Below are 17,546 nucleotides of genomic sequence, written 5' to 3'. Positions count from 1 at the left end.
CTGTTTTAGAAAACAAAGGGCCATATGGCAAGGCTAATTGTGATATGCCAGGGCATTGTTTTGGGATTATGCACCAGATCATTGATTCTGGATGCTAACATTTGAAAATGATTTCTTGGTGGAGAATATGTGACTTTGGAATTAAGAATTCTCTTAGAATTTCTTTGCAAGGGAAGACACATATGAGAGAAAGGGTAAACAAAATATTTTGTTTATAATTTGCTGTAAAGATGATTTATTACAGTTTAATATTAAACAGCTCAGAAGGCCTAAAATTTATCTCACTTGGTGTTCTAGTTGGTGTTTCTCTTTGACACATGGTGTGAATCAACTGTCCTTCCAACTTGAAAGAGCAGAGAGCTCTCTGACGCAACTCCTTTGTTCTGGGGAATTGTTTCCACTGTGCCTTCAAAAGGGAGGGACATTAAAAGCTTTGGCTCATGACAGTTCTCTCCAAGTTGGACGCAGTTGGGGGGCTGAATGTTAGTTAAAGGAAGTGGGGTTGGAGACTTCTTCTATAACCTGGACTTATTTTTTTTTTTTTTAAAGACTGAACATTAACTTTTTCAAGCTTTCTATTTGACTTTATGAGATTGATGGTCTCTTCTCTCCCCTTAAAACGGAACCAGAAAATCACAGTTTTATATGTTGGTGTTTTCCAGGGTTCTCTTGTCTTAGATTGTAGCGTTGCTTAAGTTTTTGCCTTCTCCATAGTAGAGTTTTCTTTTGTGAAAATACTCATGTGCCTACATGACAAAGGGAAACATGGAAATGGAAAGTTGAATGACAAAATTATTGTCTCAAAAGATCTCAGTAGACTGGAAAAATAGATTGTAATTGTGATAGGTAGTAAGTTAGAGATTAGGATATCAACTGAGTGAGTATAGCAGTATATAAAAGCAAATTAAAAGATTTTATGTGAGTTTAAGCTCAATATATGGCATGATATGACGGCCAAAACTGTTAAAGCATTATTGTAAGACTGTTTTAATAGAAGCTGAGTAAAAAAGTTAAAGGAGATGTGTCTTTTTTTCCCCCCCTAGCTTGACCATGCTTGATTTTAAAATTGCTAATATTTATAGCATGCGTTCTGTGTGTCAGTCATTGTTTTGATGGTTTACGGATATTATGCCGTTTAATCTTCACACAATAACTGTATGAATTGGTTGCTATTATTATCTGCATATTACAGATGTGGAAACTTAAGTATAGAGAAGTTTAATAATTTGCCCACGGTCACATAGTTAATAAGTAGCAGAACCAAACTTGAATCCAGGAAGCCTGGCTTTGAAGTCTGTGCTCTTGACCACTGTCCTATACTGCCTGTTTTATTATACTTTAAGAAGAATGTTGACTACTGGAACGTGTCCAGAGGGTAAAAACCTGAATTGAAAGGCTGTTTATATATGGAATAGTTGAATAATTTGAGATTGTTTAGTCTGGAGAAAGGAAGCGGGGGAGCAAGGACTTGTTCTCAGTGGTCCTTTGAGGGCAAAAATAAGATAGATGGTGAAAATTATAGGAAGGCATATTTTATTTTTGTATAAGAACTTTGCAACAGCCATTGAAATGGGATCAGTTGCTTCATAATGAGCTTTCTTTTACTACAGATGTTTCCACAAAAGCTGGACAAGTATGTGATAGAGATACCTAGAAAAAATTGAACTAGTGTCTGTGAGTTTGGGTTGGATCATGTCTGAAGTTCCTTTTTTCTGTACATTTTTTATATTAAAGAAAAATCTTTAAAATGAGTTAGGCTGTAATATTCTTAAACAAATGCTTCTTTGAAACACACACACACACACACACACACACACACACACACAGAGTATTGATTCCTAACGGAAGCATGGCACTTATGGTGGAGAGGAAGGGTGTGTCCTGATGTATTTTTGTCTAAACCATGAAGGTTTTTTTGTAAATAGACTGATGATATTAGTAAGGAGTTCTTTGTATGTCCTGTTAGTGGAATAGGAAACAACAGAAAATGGCCTACTTTTCCAATTTACAAACCAAATTACTTAGTAGTAGAACAAGGTTCCATAATAACCATTGAAGCTCCTCTGTTCCCCTCCCATTTGAAAGCCCATGAAAGAACATTAATTGGTGCACTTCATAGTTGCAATTAAAGGGCCCTTGGAAACTGTTAACATCAGTTTTCAAATTGAGAATTTCAGGATATCATATATATTTATGTTTTAAATACATTTTGAGATTATGATCAATAAGAAGGGAAGGTTCGAATGTAGAAAAGATAGTTAATTAAAAAAATTCTTACCAGTGGGTGATTCCTTCTTGGGTTTGTAGGAGATAGATTGTGAGAAGAAATTCTCATTCTGTTTTTTACATTTATTTGATTTTTAGATAATTATTAAACATTAGACTCCAAGTAACCCTGACGTGGTTGTTTTTGTGTGGTTTTTATTTCAGTTAACATTTTATTGAGCATTTATCTATTGTGAACCAGGTACTATTTTAGACTTTTAAAAATGCATTTCCTTTTTTTAATGATAGAAACAATACATGTTTACTTAAAGAAAATGTAAAGTTACAGAAAAGTAGAAAGAAAAAGGTCACAATTGCATTATCCAAACATTTGTATTATTTTGGTGTATTTTTCCACTACCTCCCTCTTGCCCTCATCCTATGTCTCATCTCCTCTTTGTACCCCTTCATCCTTTTCCTTTTCATCTTACCCTTTATGTCATTGTAGCAACCTGGGAAAGGTAAATGTTTCTGTGTACTGACAATGTCAGAAAGGTCGCTTCATGTGTGAAATGATAGTGATTACTCCAGTAGGATTGTTTTTGAGCAATAAGTAAGGTAGTGTATATAAAATGTTCAACAGAGACCTTGGTATATATATATTTTTATTTATTTCTTTTTAGTTCATTTTTTAAGTTTATTTATTTTCAGAGAGAGAGAGAGAGGGAGAGAGAGAATCCCAAGCAGGCTCCGTGCTGTCAGCGTAGAGCCTGACGCAGGTCTCAATCCCACAAATCATGAGATCATGACCCGAGCCAAAATCAAGAGTTGGACGCTTAACTGACGAGCCACCCAGGCACCCTGGTATATATATATTTTTGAAAAGCTTACTTTTACTATTATAATTTTGAGCTGGATTTACCCTTTAATGTTATGGGTGATATCGGCATAGTAAAATTTTCTAGATTCAATTGCTGGGTGGTCAAATGACTGGCCTGTAATTTTCTGTGCTTTTCTTAGGAGTTGGTACTGTAGGTAACTTCCCCCTTCTGTTCTTGAGCCATCATTGCAAACTCAGATGTGTACCTCAGACATTTTTCAGAACCATGATCAGGTGTAAATCGACTTAGCTGTCCCCCATGATGCGTGGTAGGATTTCTCTGCATACTTGTATGATAATTGTTTAATAGAACACTTAATCCAGGTTGAAATGATGAAAAATTGCTAAATAACAGGACATTTAACATCGCTCTTTGTTCAGCTCTTCATGACTGTACATTACAGTGTCTAGTCTTGGTATGAGACTGATGGTTATCATTATGATACAGAGTTCTTGACTACTTTTATGTTCTCCCAAATACAAATCTTTAACAGACTGTACCCCCTCTCCCCCTTATAAAAAAGGACTTTGCCAACATATTTTTTTCTCTCCTTTGAGAGTTAACTTGGTAATTTCGAGCATATAACCATGATGTTTGGGAGTTATCTAACTGTTTCCATTGTTGTAGCCCGATTGTCCATGGTTTAATCATCAGTAGTTAAGAAGGAAAGCAGAAAATGGCTCCAGGCTGCACAGTACCATAAAAAATTTCCACCTGGAAGCAATTTTTTCTAAAAGCCCTTAGGGACTGCTGTCACCCTCCCCCCCTTCTGTTGGCAAAAAAAGGGCCAGAAACACCAGTTCCCTTCAGAGTCAGGTCTTGTTGCTGTTTAATCATCTTTCTCCTAGCTTCCAGAGAAGGTTAGAGGAGAGCTGGGGAAATAAGAAATTATTCCCAGACACTTCTCTTCTTCTACAATAGATTTCCTTGAACTTTCTAAGTTCCTTTTTTCTTCCTCTGATTCCTTCTTTTTCTATTTTGCATTTTAGCTGAAGTACAAACTATTTGTGCCGCTAGAACTTGAACTTACTTTTTTTAAGTAAGAATGTTTATTATTAACTCTAGGCTTGTCTTTGGAGAAAGTTTAAATGTTGAAACATATTTCAGGCACTGCTTTAGACCCTTTGTCACTCTATAATGCCTTCTCTGTGGGATACAGGCGTTGTTCCAGGAGTAAACCCTCAAGGAACGCAAGGTCCTATAGGGAAGATAGACAGATAAATAAACCATCATGATGTAGAGTGCTCAGTGTAGTACTCTCTCAAAAATATGAACAAATAAACATTTCAGAACAGAAGAGTATTGATTCAGCTTTCCATCAGTAAATGTTATTAGTGGCGGTGCCCATTCATTTCTAGAATAATACTAAGCATTTGTTGAAGAACTTTAAGGCAAAGCAAGATGATAGTACTTCTTAAACCACACATGGTTTCATAGGTTCAAGGCCAGTTTAAATTTACAGTGTCAAAATAAGGGTGTAAATGGGGTGTTAAATGAGGATGCTGTGGCTATTAAGGAGTACTTCTTATCCTGTATCAATTGATTATCAATGATAGGGCTAGGTGCTTCAACAGATTTTGTTTCTTCATAAAAAAAAAACAAAACAAAACATTTTTTAATGTTTGTTTATCTTTGGGAGGGGGAGGGGCAGAGAGAGAGAGGTAGACACAGAGGCTCCAGGCTCTGAGCTGTCAGCACAGAGCCCGAAACGGGGCTTGAACTCATGGGCTGTGAGATCATGATCTGAGTCAAAGTCAGATGCTTAACTGACTGAGCCACCCAGGTGCCCCATTTCTTCATTTTTATTTATATATATATATATATTTATTTATTATTTGATTTATTTTTACAATTTATATCCAAGTTAGTGAGCATATAGTACAATAATGATTTCAGGAGTAGATTCCTCAATGCCCCTTACCCATTTAGCCCATCCCCCCTCCCACAATCCCTCCAGCAACCCTCTGTTTGTTCTCCATATTTAAGAATCTCTTATGTTTTGTCCTCCTCCCTGTTTTTATATTATTTTTTGCTTTCCTTCCCTTCTGGTCATCTGTTTTGTATCTTAAAGTCCTCATATGATGAAGACAATATAAATAGATTTTTAAATGTATTCCTTAATAAACTGGATTATTACATACTGCAATGGATTTTTATTATAGAAGAAATTGACTTCTTGTGGGAAAAGATGCCTAATGTCAGCATATCAGTAAGTAGGAGAAAAGTAAAACCTTCAGTATGAATCTTCAAAGAATGAACTCACAATTCTGTTTGGTGTAAATGCCTCCTGACAGTGCAGGCTTAAATTTTCTCTGGTTTTTTGAAAAGTTAGTTAGGTTCTACCTCGTTGGGAAGGAGGGAATCTTCTATGCCAGGTTATGGTAGTTGTAGTAAGGAAGGAGGTTTTATAGAAGTGAGTTTTGAGCTGAAGCTTGAAGGATGAGTAGGAGTTTGCCAGGTAAAATGATGATAAGATTCTGGGCAGAGCGACTGCCGAGTACACTCAAGGAACTTCGAGTGGAGTTGTAGAGAGAATGTGGAGAGTGTTCAGAGATAAGTCTACACCTGGAGAGGGCTTATATATTATGTTACGGACTTGGACTTGATTTTGAGGCAGGTCTTAATTCTAAAAGGGAGTGAGTGTGTTTCATGATCACATTTCATTTAAAGAAGATTACTGCAAAAGAAGTATCAAAGATTGTTAGGGAAATAAGGAGGGAGGTCAAACGGTTGTTAAGAGAGATTATGAGGACATGAGCCGGGGCAGTAGCAGGGGGGGATAGGGAGGAAGAAAAGCATGGAAGTGATATTATGGAATCAGAATTAGTCTTGGTGATTGAGTAGTTGGAAGGAGGCGTGAGGTGGGGTGAGGAGTCCAGGTTAACTTACGTATTTCTAGTTTGGGTGGGTGGTGGTATCTTCAATTAGAGATGGTGACTGTAGGAGGGAATTGGAGGTTTGGGTGGCAAGCTAATGATTTCGACTTTTGACACGTGCAGTTTGAGATGTTTTTGAGGATGAATGGTGGTTGGATATTCGGGTTTACAGGATTTGACAGAGGTATACCCTGGTGTTATTGCTTTGGGAGTCAAAGGTGTTTAATAGTGAAAACTGAAGTATTTATGATATCTCTGAGTGAGTTTGTGTGAGAGTGAGAGGAGATGAAGCCCAAGCAGGTGTTGAGGTCCAGAAGGAAGAAGAATTAGTGGAGACTGAAAAGGGAAATGTCATGGAAGCCCTGAGAGTAGATCTTTAAGAGAGAGGGAGGGGCATGTGGCTGGCCGAGTCAGTAGAGCATGTGACTGTTGATCTCAGGATTGTAGGTTTGAGCCCTTTGTTGGGTGTAGAGATTACTTAAAAATAAAATCTTCAAAAAAAAAAAATAAGGGAGAGGGAATGGTTAGCGGTGGCACATACAAAAGAGGAGTCAAGTAAATGATGAACTGAAGAATGAATATTTTATTTGACAGGCTTTTTTTTTTTTTTTTTTTATTTTAGCAAGAATCGGTTCATTAGGGTGATGTGGGTAAGAAAGAAGTTACAACTGGGTCAAAGAGCAAGTCCAGTTTGAGGAAATGGAGGCAGTGGGTATAGATTGCTCTTTTAAGAATCTTAGCTATGAGAGGAGAAAGAGTAAGAGAAAGGATGTCAGAAGGCAAATTATCAGAACAGAAATTTTAATTTACCAGTATTTGTTTAAAAAAGAGTAAAAAGGGGCTTATGCTGTTGTTGTTTTTAAGTAGGCTCCATGCCTATCGCAGAGCCCAGTGTGGGGCTTGAACTCATGGCCTTGAAATCAAGATCTGAACTGAGACTGAATCCAATGCCTGACCAGCTGAGCCACCCAGGTGCCATGGGGCTATGTTGGTTTAAGAGGGGGGAATGTTTTAGAGAAAGAAGTCCATAGGGATGAAACATTTGAAAGTACAGAAATAAAAAGAAGTATTGATGGAGCATTCCTGGAGTGGAGGAGAAATGAGAGTTTTTAGAACAGAATTAGTCTTAGATTGAGCTGTGATGTCTATTCCATTGAGATAGGAAGGTACACGTTTAAGGGTAGGTAGAGATATAGATTGTCCTTAACAGTGTGGCTGTCACGGTAGCAGTTATGGCGGTCTCTGTTTCCTTGCTTTCATTAGTTTATTTTCCAATAGGCTGTTGTTGATTTGACAGATGTTTTGTGACAATTTCCCCTTCTCCACTTTGCCGTGCTATTTAGCCAATTTCAGGTTTTTAGTAAGCTCTTTAGCTAGGTGCTAGTTAACATTTCTCCACCCTGTTTTTATCTCTCTGAAAATACCATCAAAAAAGCCATCATGTGTGGGGTCCCCTTTCTGCCTTGAAGCAGATCTCCATCACAACATTCTTTTGGTTGCATGGACTGTTTTGGTGAAGCCAGTTGTATACCTTGGTATCTGTAGGGTGGAAGAAGGATTTAAATGTGTTTGATCTCCTGTGGCAGTGCAAGGACATTTGGGTGTAGTCTTCAGTTTAGACTTCCTTAACTAGTATGTGCTTCCCCTGTCCTTGATGATAATATACAGTGATCTACTTTCACCTTTATATACTCTGAGCATCCACATTACCATAGTAAAGGTCTGAATTAAAGTGATAGATGAACTGAAGAAGAGGAAGGAACTTTAAACTCCACTTGACCTTCTGCAGTTTCTCTTTCAACATCATGCTCAAATCTGTTTTTCCACTTTATTTTTAACTTTTGGAACAAACAAAAATACTAATGATGCTTTTATGGAGCTTAATGAGAAGAAAATGTTTCAAGACTAAAAACCATGACACAAGTTAAAAAAAATATATATGAAAAAGAAAAGACCAGAATAAATTCTGGATTTTTTTCTTGGATTAATCAAAATAAAAAGAAAAATGTTCAGTCTTTGTGTCTTAAAGTTCTCCTTGGTTCTGAAAACATTTCAACAGCTAAACTTTGTTTGATGTGATATTATTCAACTGTCTTTGAGATAATCAGAAACCCACATCTTATGGTCAACTAATCTTTGACAAAGCAGGAAATGATATCCAATGGAAAAAAGATGGTCTCTTCAACAAATGGTATTGGGAAGACTGGACAGCAATATGCAGAAGAATGAAACTGGGCCACTTTCTTACACCATACACAAAAATAAGTTCAAAGTGGATGAAAGACCTAAATGTGAGAGAGGAAACAATCAAAATCCTGGGAGAACACAGGCAGCAACTTCTTTGACCTCGGCCATAGCAACTTCTTACTAGACACATCTCCAGAAGCAAGGGGAACAAAAGCAAAAATGAACTACTGAGACTTCATCAGGATAAAAACCTTCTGCACAGTGAAGGAAATAACAAAGCTAAAAGACAACCTTTGAAATGGGAGAAGATATTTGCAAATGGCATATCTGATAAAGGGTGAGTTAGTATCCAAAATCTATAAAGAACTTATCAAACTCAACACCCCAAAATAAACAATTCAGTTTAGAAATGGGCAGAAGACATGAACAGACATTTCTCCAAAGAAGATATCCAAATGGCTAATAGACACATGAAAAGATGCTCAACATTGCTCATCATCAGGGAAATACAAATCAAAACCATGATGAGACACCACCTTACTCACCTGTCAAAATGGCTAAAATTAAAAACGTAGGAAAAAACACATGTTGGTGAGGATGTGGAGAAAGGGGAACCCTCCTACATTTTTGATGGGAGTGCAAATTGGTGTAGCCACTGTGGGAGACAGTATGGAGATTCCTCAAGAAGTTAAAAATAGAACTAGCCTATGACCCAGCAATTGCACTTCTAGGTATTTATCCAAAGGACACAAAAATACTGATTCAGAGGGGCACATGCACCTGATGTGTATTGCAGGATTCTCAACAATAGCCAAATTATGGGAAGAGCCCAAATGTCCATTGACTGATAAATGGATAAAGAAGATGTGGTGTGTGTGTACACACACACATACACACACACACACACACACACTCTGAAATATTACTCAGCATCAAAAAGAATGAAATCTTACCATTTGCAATAACATGGATGGAGCTAGAGTGTATTATGCCAAGCAAAGTAAGTTAATGAGGGAAAGACAAATACCATATGATTTCATTCATATGTGGAATTTAAGAAACAACAGATGAACATAGGGGAACGGGGAAAAAAAGAGAGGGAAGCAAACCATAGGAAGCTTTATTTTTATTTATATTTTTCAAGGTTTATTTATTTATTTTTGATGGGGGCAGAGAGAGAGATTGAAAGAGAAAGAGAGAGAGAGAGAGAGAGAGAGAGAGAATCCCAAGCAGGCTCTCCACTGTCAGTGCGAAGCCTGGGGGGGGGGCCCTGAACCCACAAACTGCGAGATCATGCCCTGAGCCAAAATCAAGAGTCGGACGCTTAAGTGAGCCACCCAGGTGCCCCCAAACTTTTTTTTTAGAGAGAACATGAGCAGGGGAGGGGGAGAGAGAGAAAGAGAAAGAGAGAATCTTAAGCAGGCTCCATGCTCAGTGTGGAGCCCAACACAGGTCTCAATTCCATGACCCTGGGATCGTGACCTGAGCTGAAATCAAGAGTCAGATGCTCAATCGACTGAGCCACCAAGGCACCCCAAGAGACTCTTAAATATATAGACCAAACTGAGGGGTGATGGAGGGAGGTGGGCTGGGGAATGGCTAAATGGGTGGTGGGTACTAAGGAGGGCACCATTTTGTAATGAGTACTGGATGTTATGTGTAGGTGATGAATCATTCTGCACGTGAAACCAATTTTACCATTTATGTTAACTAACTAGAATTTAAATAAAAACTTGAAATAATAATAAAAAAAGAAACCTACATCTTAGTCTCCTACCATTCCTTCCATTTCTTGATCTTTAGCATACATGGAGGCTCTCCTCCGGGCCAGGCTCGGTGCTAGAAGCTGGAGATAAAATGGGCAAGACACAATCTCTGCCCACAGGAAATTAATGTTCTAGTAAGAACTAGTAAAAGAAATTGACAAGTGAACGGGCAATCAGAATATAGTTTAATAAATTCTGTGATGGCATTCATAACAAAGGAGGAACACAGAGTCTCTGAACTAGAGAAAGTTTCCTAGAAAAATTAAGGTGCAAGCTGAGATTTGAGGAGTTAACTCTTAACTGGAAGAAAATGGGGAAAGCAGTCTAGCAGTCCTGGGAACAGGATTCCTTAGCATTGTGTAGACTTTGATTCACTGTTGGCTTTTTCTTTGATTTACCTACTACCTTTGAAGACTGAACAATGTTGTGCATTTAGGATACTTTCCTTTGCAAGTAATAGAATATTGAGGGAAAGTGGAAATAAGCAATTTCCTAAAAATTGGAAATTGCTCTTAAAATGGGAAATTTATGAACTCATGTACTCCGAAGTTGGGAAATAGGACTGTTTCAGCATTGGTTCATCATCAAGGACCCAGGTGTTTTTCATGCTTTCCCCCTTGCCATCCTCAGATTGTTGGGGCTGTCTCCTCTCACCTTGGGATGTTTGCTGCATCCCCACACATTGTATTGGACAGTGTCTGAAGTAGGAAAAGCAGTTTCTTTTCCTGCATCCTTCAGGAAAGAAAACGTCTTCTTGGATCTTCACTTTGAGACTTTTCTTTATTTCTCATTGGTGCAAGTTGTGTCACCTATTAACTGGTCACTGACATGGGGAATGGAATAACCATGATTGGTTTACGGATTAGTTTGTACTTACCTCTTGGAGTAGGATGGGAAGGTGAAACACCAGAACAAATTGGGGCTCTTCCAACAGGAAGAAGAATGGAATAGCTTTTGTTTAGGCACAACTAATAGGCAACGGACTCATCCTGAAGTAGAAGTGGAAGAGAGAGAGAGAGAGAGAGCGAGCGCGTGCACATGCATGTGTGTCTTTTTTTTTTTTTTTTTTTTAATGTTGATCCATTTTTGAGAGGGAGAGACAGTGCAAGCGGAGGAGGGGCAGCAGAAGGGGGAGACACAGAATCCGAAGCAGGCTCTGGGCTCTGAGCTGTCAGCACAGAGCCTGTCACTGGGTTTGAACCCACTAACTGCTAGATCATGACCTGAGCTGAAGTCGGTCGCTTAACTGGCCAAACCACCCACGTGCCCTGTGTCTTTGTTTTTAAACCCCTGAAGCATTGTGTCCAGCATGAGCTTTTCCTAATTGTGTTTTCTTTGGGAGTCAGTTCCAGATGTATCAATAACAAGCAGTGCAATTTTCATTATGGCATTTTTACTTTCCTTAGCCTCAGTTTCCTCCATTGTACAGTAATAGCTTTGTATTCCGTCTCTAAGACCTCTTTCAACTCTGAAATTTTAGAGGTTCATGGAACCATTTTACTTTCTTTGCTGGACAGACCAATGTACTACAGAGGACACTTGCTAGCTGTGTGAATTTGGCAAGTTGCTTCATCTCCTTGGGTTCAAGTTCTTCATTTATAAAATGGGAATTATGTCTAATTTATAAGGAGCAAAGGATTTAAATGAGATAACATATGCTCATAACATTATTTTCCTCTTTGGACAAACAGATTAGAGCTGATACAGGCTGTAGCAAATGATATAATCCTGTAATGATTTGTTACAGAGGAATGGTAAGTATTTGTTGAATAGAATTCCTGAAGTGCCATTTTAGCAGTTAAAATCTGTCTCTTAAAATGCCCATGAAATCTAGGTGGGATGTTTGAAAGTATGCATCAGGTATAGCCACTAGTATAAAACATGTTACTTTTTGCAAAAACCTGTGTGTGTGTGCATGTGTGTTTGTGTGTATGTGTTTATGTGGTTGTTTTTTGTGTATTGGGTACTTTTTTTGGTGAAATTAGACTCTACAAGGCAGCATTTATGTGGTTGACTCAAAATTTAGGCTATAAAAACTTGTTAATTCCTAAGCATTTCTTGTTTCTCTTTTACTAGGTACTAGAATATTCTTTGGCTTATGACAAATAATGCAGTGGTGCAGTTTGTTTATTTCATAGTCTTATTTAACTGTGGCACACCTGTGGCACCGATACGTTAAAAGCATATAGCTTTTCTGTAAATCCTGCTTTATATTAGAAATGGAAATTTAAATATTAGAGTGCTTTATATAAAGTATCATTTAATAACTAGTTATAAGTCATTGGCCAGGAGGTATTATAGAATACAGGTTTTAGGTTTTTAAGCAGTCTCTCTTACTTGGACACAACAAGTCAAAAGTTTCAAGGAATATTAGAAATGGGTCATCACTAGATGGCAGTCTTTCTCTAGTTTAAGTCATTTATTTGGGGTTGGGGGGTGGGGAAGCTACTCTTTGTTCAAGTGCACTGTTGACTGCAAATATTAGGTTAACTTTCGTAGGTCTATAATCTTTCCAGAATATAAGACTTGTTTATTTTTGCTTTTAACATTTTATATCTGATAGATAATGTTGGTTAGTACTGAGTAAGGCTCAGATACACTTGAAATGCTGGTAGAAATTGAACTGTTAAGTAGTGATCTATAATTGCCTTTTCCTGTGCTGGGCAATTTGAAGCAAAACCTTTAAATCAGTGATTTTTAACCTCTTTGTTAACCAGATGGAAGCTATGGATCAGTTTCCCCCAAAATTACATATATGTGCTTCTCCCTATACACACATAAAATCTGGAAAGTGTGGATTTCTTGAAACATACCCATTGAACACAAGTTTATTAAATATAGTTCAACACCCCTGTTTTAAATATGTGGGTTTTATGTTTATTCTAACTTTTTAAACTCTCAAGATACTCAAGGGATCCACTGTAAACCTTTGATGTTACTCAACATTATTATAATTAAAGAGAATAGTAGAATCATAAAGGCTGTAAAATAGGAGAAATAGGTAGGGGCTAAGTGATAAGGATGTAGAAAATTCATTAAATTGTTTTGAACCTGTTAACACTATTCTGGAAAATGTATGATCTTTACATTTTATTGACTTAACTTGAAAGTGGAAGTTAATTGTAGAAAGTAGGCTGATACTTAAGAGAATTTGTAATTGATTGCCTTCTATTTCCTAAATGAGAAAGCTGAGGGTCAGAGAAACTGAGTTGGCTGCTTAGTTGCATTGCTAAAACCAAGGCTACACAGGCAACGAAAATCTACCTTTCTTTCTTTGATTTATATTATTTTATAGGAAGTTCAGGGAACTAGGGAGGCATTATTGACATGTTAAGAATTTCTTAATTTGGGGATTTTCTTCTCCTTGAGTTGTCTTTTGTGATATTAATATAGATACTGGAAAGGAAAAAAAAGAAGAGATTGTACATAGTAGAAGGAAGTAGATGTGCTACTTAACAGTATTACTAGGTCAAGCTATAACTGAATTTGAAAACAAAGAGTTGTCTAATATTGAATACTTTCTGCTCATTTCATTTAGACTGATACATTTTTACTGGTTATTGCTTTTCTATGAGTGGCAAGGAATATTAGTATCTTCACATGGTAACCTTTCTTTTCTTTCCCTTTGGAAGGAGAAATTTATGTTTATTTGAAGTTAGTTGAAATGTCAATGGTAGATTATGTTTTGTGTTCATATTTCAAATAGCTCCTTCAGGCAAGTGGTTCTTCTATATTGTGTCTTTTTTTTTAATGTTTATTTATTTTTGAAGGAGAGAGAGACAGAGCGTGAGTGGGGGAGGGGCAGAGAGAGAGGGAGACACAGAATCCAAAACAGGCTGTCAGGACCGAGCCTGATGCGGGGCTTGAACTCACAGACTGCGAGATCATGAACTGAGCCAAAGTTGGACGCTCAGCCAACTGAGCCACCCAGGTGCCCCTCTATATTGTGTCTTAATTGTCAGCATGGGGATTGTTTATAATTTATTTGAAGATCTCTCCTCTTTATTTCAAAAGAAGGAGAATGAATATAGATTGCTCTGGGTTTTCTGCAGTAAGTGTTTAGAATTTTTAGTGGAAGCCAAACTTGTATGTATATTATCTGTAGTTACTGCTGAGTTTTGGGCAATGGAACTGATCTGCTGAGGAGAGTATGCAAGATGAGGGTCATGATCTGGCACCCACAAATGATTCTAGAATGTGAAAATGTTGGTAATGAACACATGGGTATTTGGTAAACAAATGTCAGATGTCGAAGAGGTTTTAGAGATAGTATTACTCATTCATTTAGTCAACAATGAATGAATGTTTACTCATTGTCTACCACCTATTTGGCACTGTTTGTAGAGGTACAGTGGTGAATATGGCAGACAAAGTTCTTGCCCTGGAGCTTATAATGTAATTGGGATGGGTTTGGGGGGAGAGATAGACAACAAACCATGGATGATGAGAATGAGAGAGTTGTTTGAAGATTCAGAGAATGAGCATTACTAACATGAGAACAGCAAAAACAAAATTCTTCAGGGAAGAAAAGCCTTAAAAACAACAAAAAAGGCCATTGTAGCTAGAACATAGGGGATGGAGGGAAGCTAGGGGTGGGAACTAGAGAGGAATGAGGTTGGAGAGATAATCAGAGTCTAGATTGTGTAGGATCTTATAGGTTGTGGTAAGGATTTAAGATTTTTATTCCTTTGGTAAAGAGAAGCCATTTTCTTTTTTTTTCTACAATTAACTTCCACTTTCAAGTTAAATCAATAAAATGTAAAGACCATACATTTTCCAGACTAGTGTTAACAGGTTCAAAACAATTTAATGAATTTTCCAAATTTTTATTTCTTTGGTAAAGCAGAAGGATAACATGAATTACTGCTCTATAAAGAGCATTTTAACTGCTGTGTAGGGTGTCTGAATACAGGCAGGCAGATGGGGAGATGGAGACTTTTGGAAGGCTATTAGTAGTGTGCCAATGATATAGATTTGGACTAGAGTTTTAGTGGAAATAATGGGATGCAGTCCACTATTAAGATATGTTTTGGAGGTTGGATTGTTAGGACTTCTTGATCAATTGGATAGGGTGCGTGATAGAAAGAGGTGGATTGGGAGTAATTCCTGCATTTGGATTTTGGACTTGGGTAACTGGAGAGTGCTATTAGTTGTGGTGAGGCGGGTGAATGGTGGGAAGATTTGGGGGAGGAACAGGTTGGAGAGTGGAGATAGTTTGGTGATAGATGATTTTTAAATTTGAGATGGTTTTTAAAAGTCCAGTTGTGATTGTTAAATGGTAGCCGGGTATTTGAGTCTAGTGCTCAGTGCAGTGGTCTGAATTACGGGTGTGGATTAGGAAGTCATTATTATGTACAGGGTATTTTAAAGCCATGGCATGGGATGACATTGCTTGGTAAAAGAGCATAGGTAGAAAAGATAAGTTGTTTTAGAATATTTAGAAAAAGAATAGAGAGGAGGAGTCCAAAAAGGAGATTGAGAAGGCATGTTAGTGAAAGGATAAAAAAACCCACACTATGGTGGTATCACAGAATTCTAGAGAAAAGATTGTTTCAAGAAGGGTGAGTGTATCACGTTACAGCAAATGCTGCTATTAAGTGGAGCATGATGAATGCTGACTATTGGGAGGTGAGGAAGGGGAAAGGAGTTTTACTGGAAGGGGAGCAGAGAAATAAGATGGAGAGAAATGTATAGGTAAGGACAGTTTCTTAAGGTCCTGTTTATATACCCACGAGAATGGTTTAGTAGAGTGGGGAAATGTATGGTGTAAGGGATGGATAAAAGGAAATAATTAAAGGTATAAAGTTCTTGATCAACAAAGATTGACAGATAAGAGCTGGAAACAGTTTTTCCTTTATTACGGGAAAGTGGACAGAGTGAGAGGTAAGAAGGTTCGTTCATTTTAGTGGGAAAAAGAGAAATATTTCTCTCTTTTTCCTGTGAAGTGTGTGGTCAAGTCAGCAGCTGAGAGTGAGGGGGTGGACATTTGAAGAGAGGGGAAAGTAAGTTTCTTACACATAGTTATTTTGGAGAATACAAAGTGATGTTGTGGTGGTGATGGTGGTAGGGGGGAATAGATTTAGGAGTATTATCTAGCAGCATGTATTGAGTGCCCAGTTTAGATTTGGGATTATATTGCTAACCTGAGTACCCAGCTCAGCTGTGTTTTTCTCCGGCGGCATCAGCTTCTTGGGTATAGTCGTAGAGTAATTGAATATTTGGCTTTACTCAAAATTGCGTTTTTCTAGGTAAGTTTCAGAAAGGAAAGTGCAAAGGAATTGCAATTCAGTTCTTTCACTTTATGATGATAATTCTGTGATGAATACTGTCACATTTAAATATTTTTCAATGAATAGGAAGCAGAATTTCTATTTTCCTTAAAAAACCGCTCATCTAGAATTGGGTCAATATTAATATAATTGGATTACTCTGTGGTTAATGTACCTTCAGTATGAAATTTCCACATAAATTTGCTTCTGGGTTTATAATTCTGTGTCTGTTTCTTAGAAGTAAATCTGGTGTAATCTTCATACAATTTTTTTTTTAAAGGTCTGTCTATGATGGTGAAGAACATGGACGATTCATGGAGAAGCTTGAAACTCGCATCCGTAATCATGACCGAGAAATTGAGAAAATGTGCAACTTCCATTACCAGGGCTTTGTGGACTCTATAACTGAACTGTTGAAAGTGAGAGGAGAAGCCCAGAAACTCAAAGTAAGGAGACTCTAAGACAGACTAATTTTCTGTCCTGTGCTGGGGTTTTGATTAGCGCTAAAGGAGTAGGGAGTACATTACAGGGTCCATGTTTGTAGTCAAGATACCAAGAAAAGGAATTTGTACTGAAATGTAGATAATTGGGACTATTTTAGCTAATAAGAATACAGTTAATACAGAATAAAGTTAAACTTTATTTTGGATAACTATATGTGGGTGAGAACCAGCAACAGAATCAGTAACTTTCTTTCAAATAGAAACCCAGTTGACTCTTCGTGTCATCCATCTACTTCCTTGCTAGGTAAAAGCATCACTGTAGGATGAGAGGCTTGTAGAGTGTGGCTGCAGAAGTCTCTGCAGCATGGCAACCAAGGTCACAGGGAAAAAAAAGTCAGTGGTAGCTGTGGTGTTTCTTTTACCAAAGTGTGGGAGTTCATTCTTGATATGACAGATTCAAGTATAGGAAGGAGATCAGCCATATTGGTCAGGTCCCTTATCTTGGATAACTGATTTTGCTTATTGATCTTAAATCTAACCACTTCACTAAACTCTTCCATTATTTCTAATAATCTGTGTGTGGATTTCTTTTGAATTTTCTGTGTAACACTCATATGCTCTGTAAGTAATAACAGCTTTATTTCATTCTTTCCAGTCCTTATGTTTCTAATTTCCCTTCCTCCTTCCTTCCTTCCTTCCTCTCTTTTCTTTCTCTTTTTCTTTTCTTTTCTTTTTTCTCTTCTCTTCTTTTCTTTTCTTTCTTTTCCTTCCTCCCTTTTCTTTTGTTCTTTCTTTCTTTCTTTCTTTCTTTCTTTCTTTCTTTCTTTTTTCTTCTTTCCTCCCCTCCCCTCCCCTCTCAACTCCTCCCTTCTCTTTCCTTCCTTCTTTCCTCTTGCCTTCTTCCTTTCCTTCCTTCCCT

General features: G+C 37.6%; 1 protein-coding gene across 9 annotated transcripts in view; it reads left to right on the top strand.

Moving 5' to 3' along the window:
• Positions 1-17,546, top strand: part of EXOC6B (exocyst complex component 6B) — a 603,982-nt gene that overhangs the window by 71,034 nt on the left and 515,402 nt on the right. For all 9 annotated transcript variants that reach the window (XR_008289404.1, XM_053200754.1, XM_053200751.1 and 6 more), the window contains one exon: positions 16,465-16,630. Coding sequence is in view for 7 of the 9 variants with exons in the window: in XM_053200751.1 (XP_053056726.1) it covers positions 16,465-16,630 (166 nt within the window). In the remaining 2 variants the exon portion in view is untranslated. The remainder of the gene's footprint in view (positions 1-16,464; positions 16,631-17,546) is intronic.

The sequence above is a fragment of the Acinonyx jubatus genome, chromosome A3 (assembly GCF_027475565.1).
Source record: "Acinonyx jubatus isolate Ajub_Pintada_27869175 chromosome A3, VMU_Ajub_asm_v1.0, whole genome shotgun sequence".
In the NCBI taxonomy this organism is placed as follows: domain Eukaryota; kingdom Metazoa; phylum Chordata; class Mammalia; order Carnivora; family Felidae; genus Acinonyx; species Acinonyx jubatus.
This window is presented reverse-complemented; position numbering and strand designations above follow the sequence as displayed.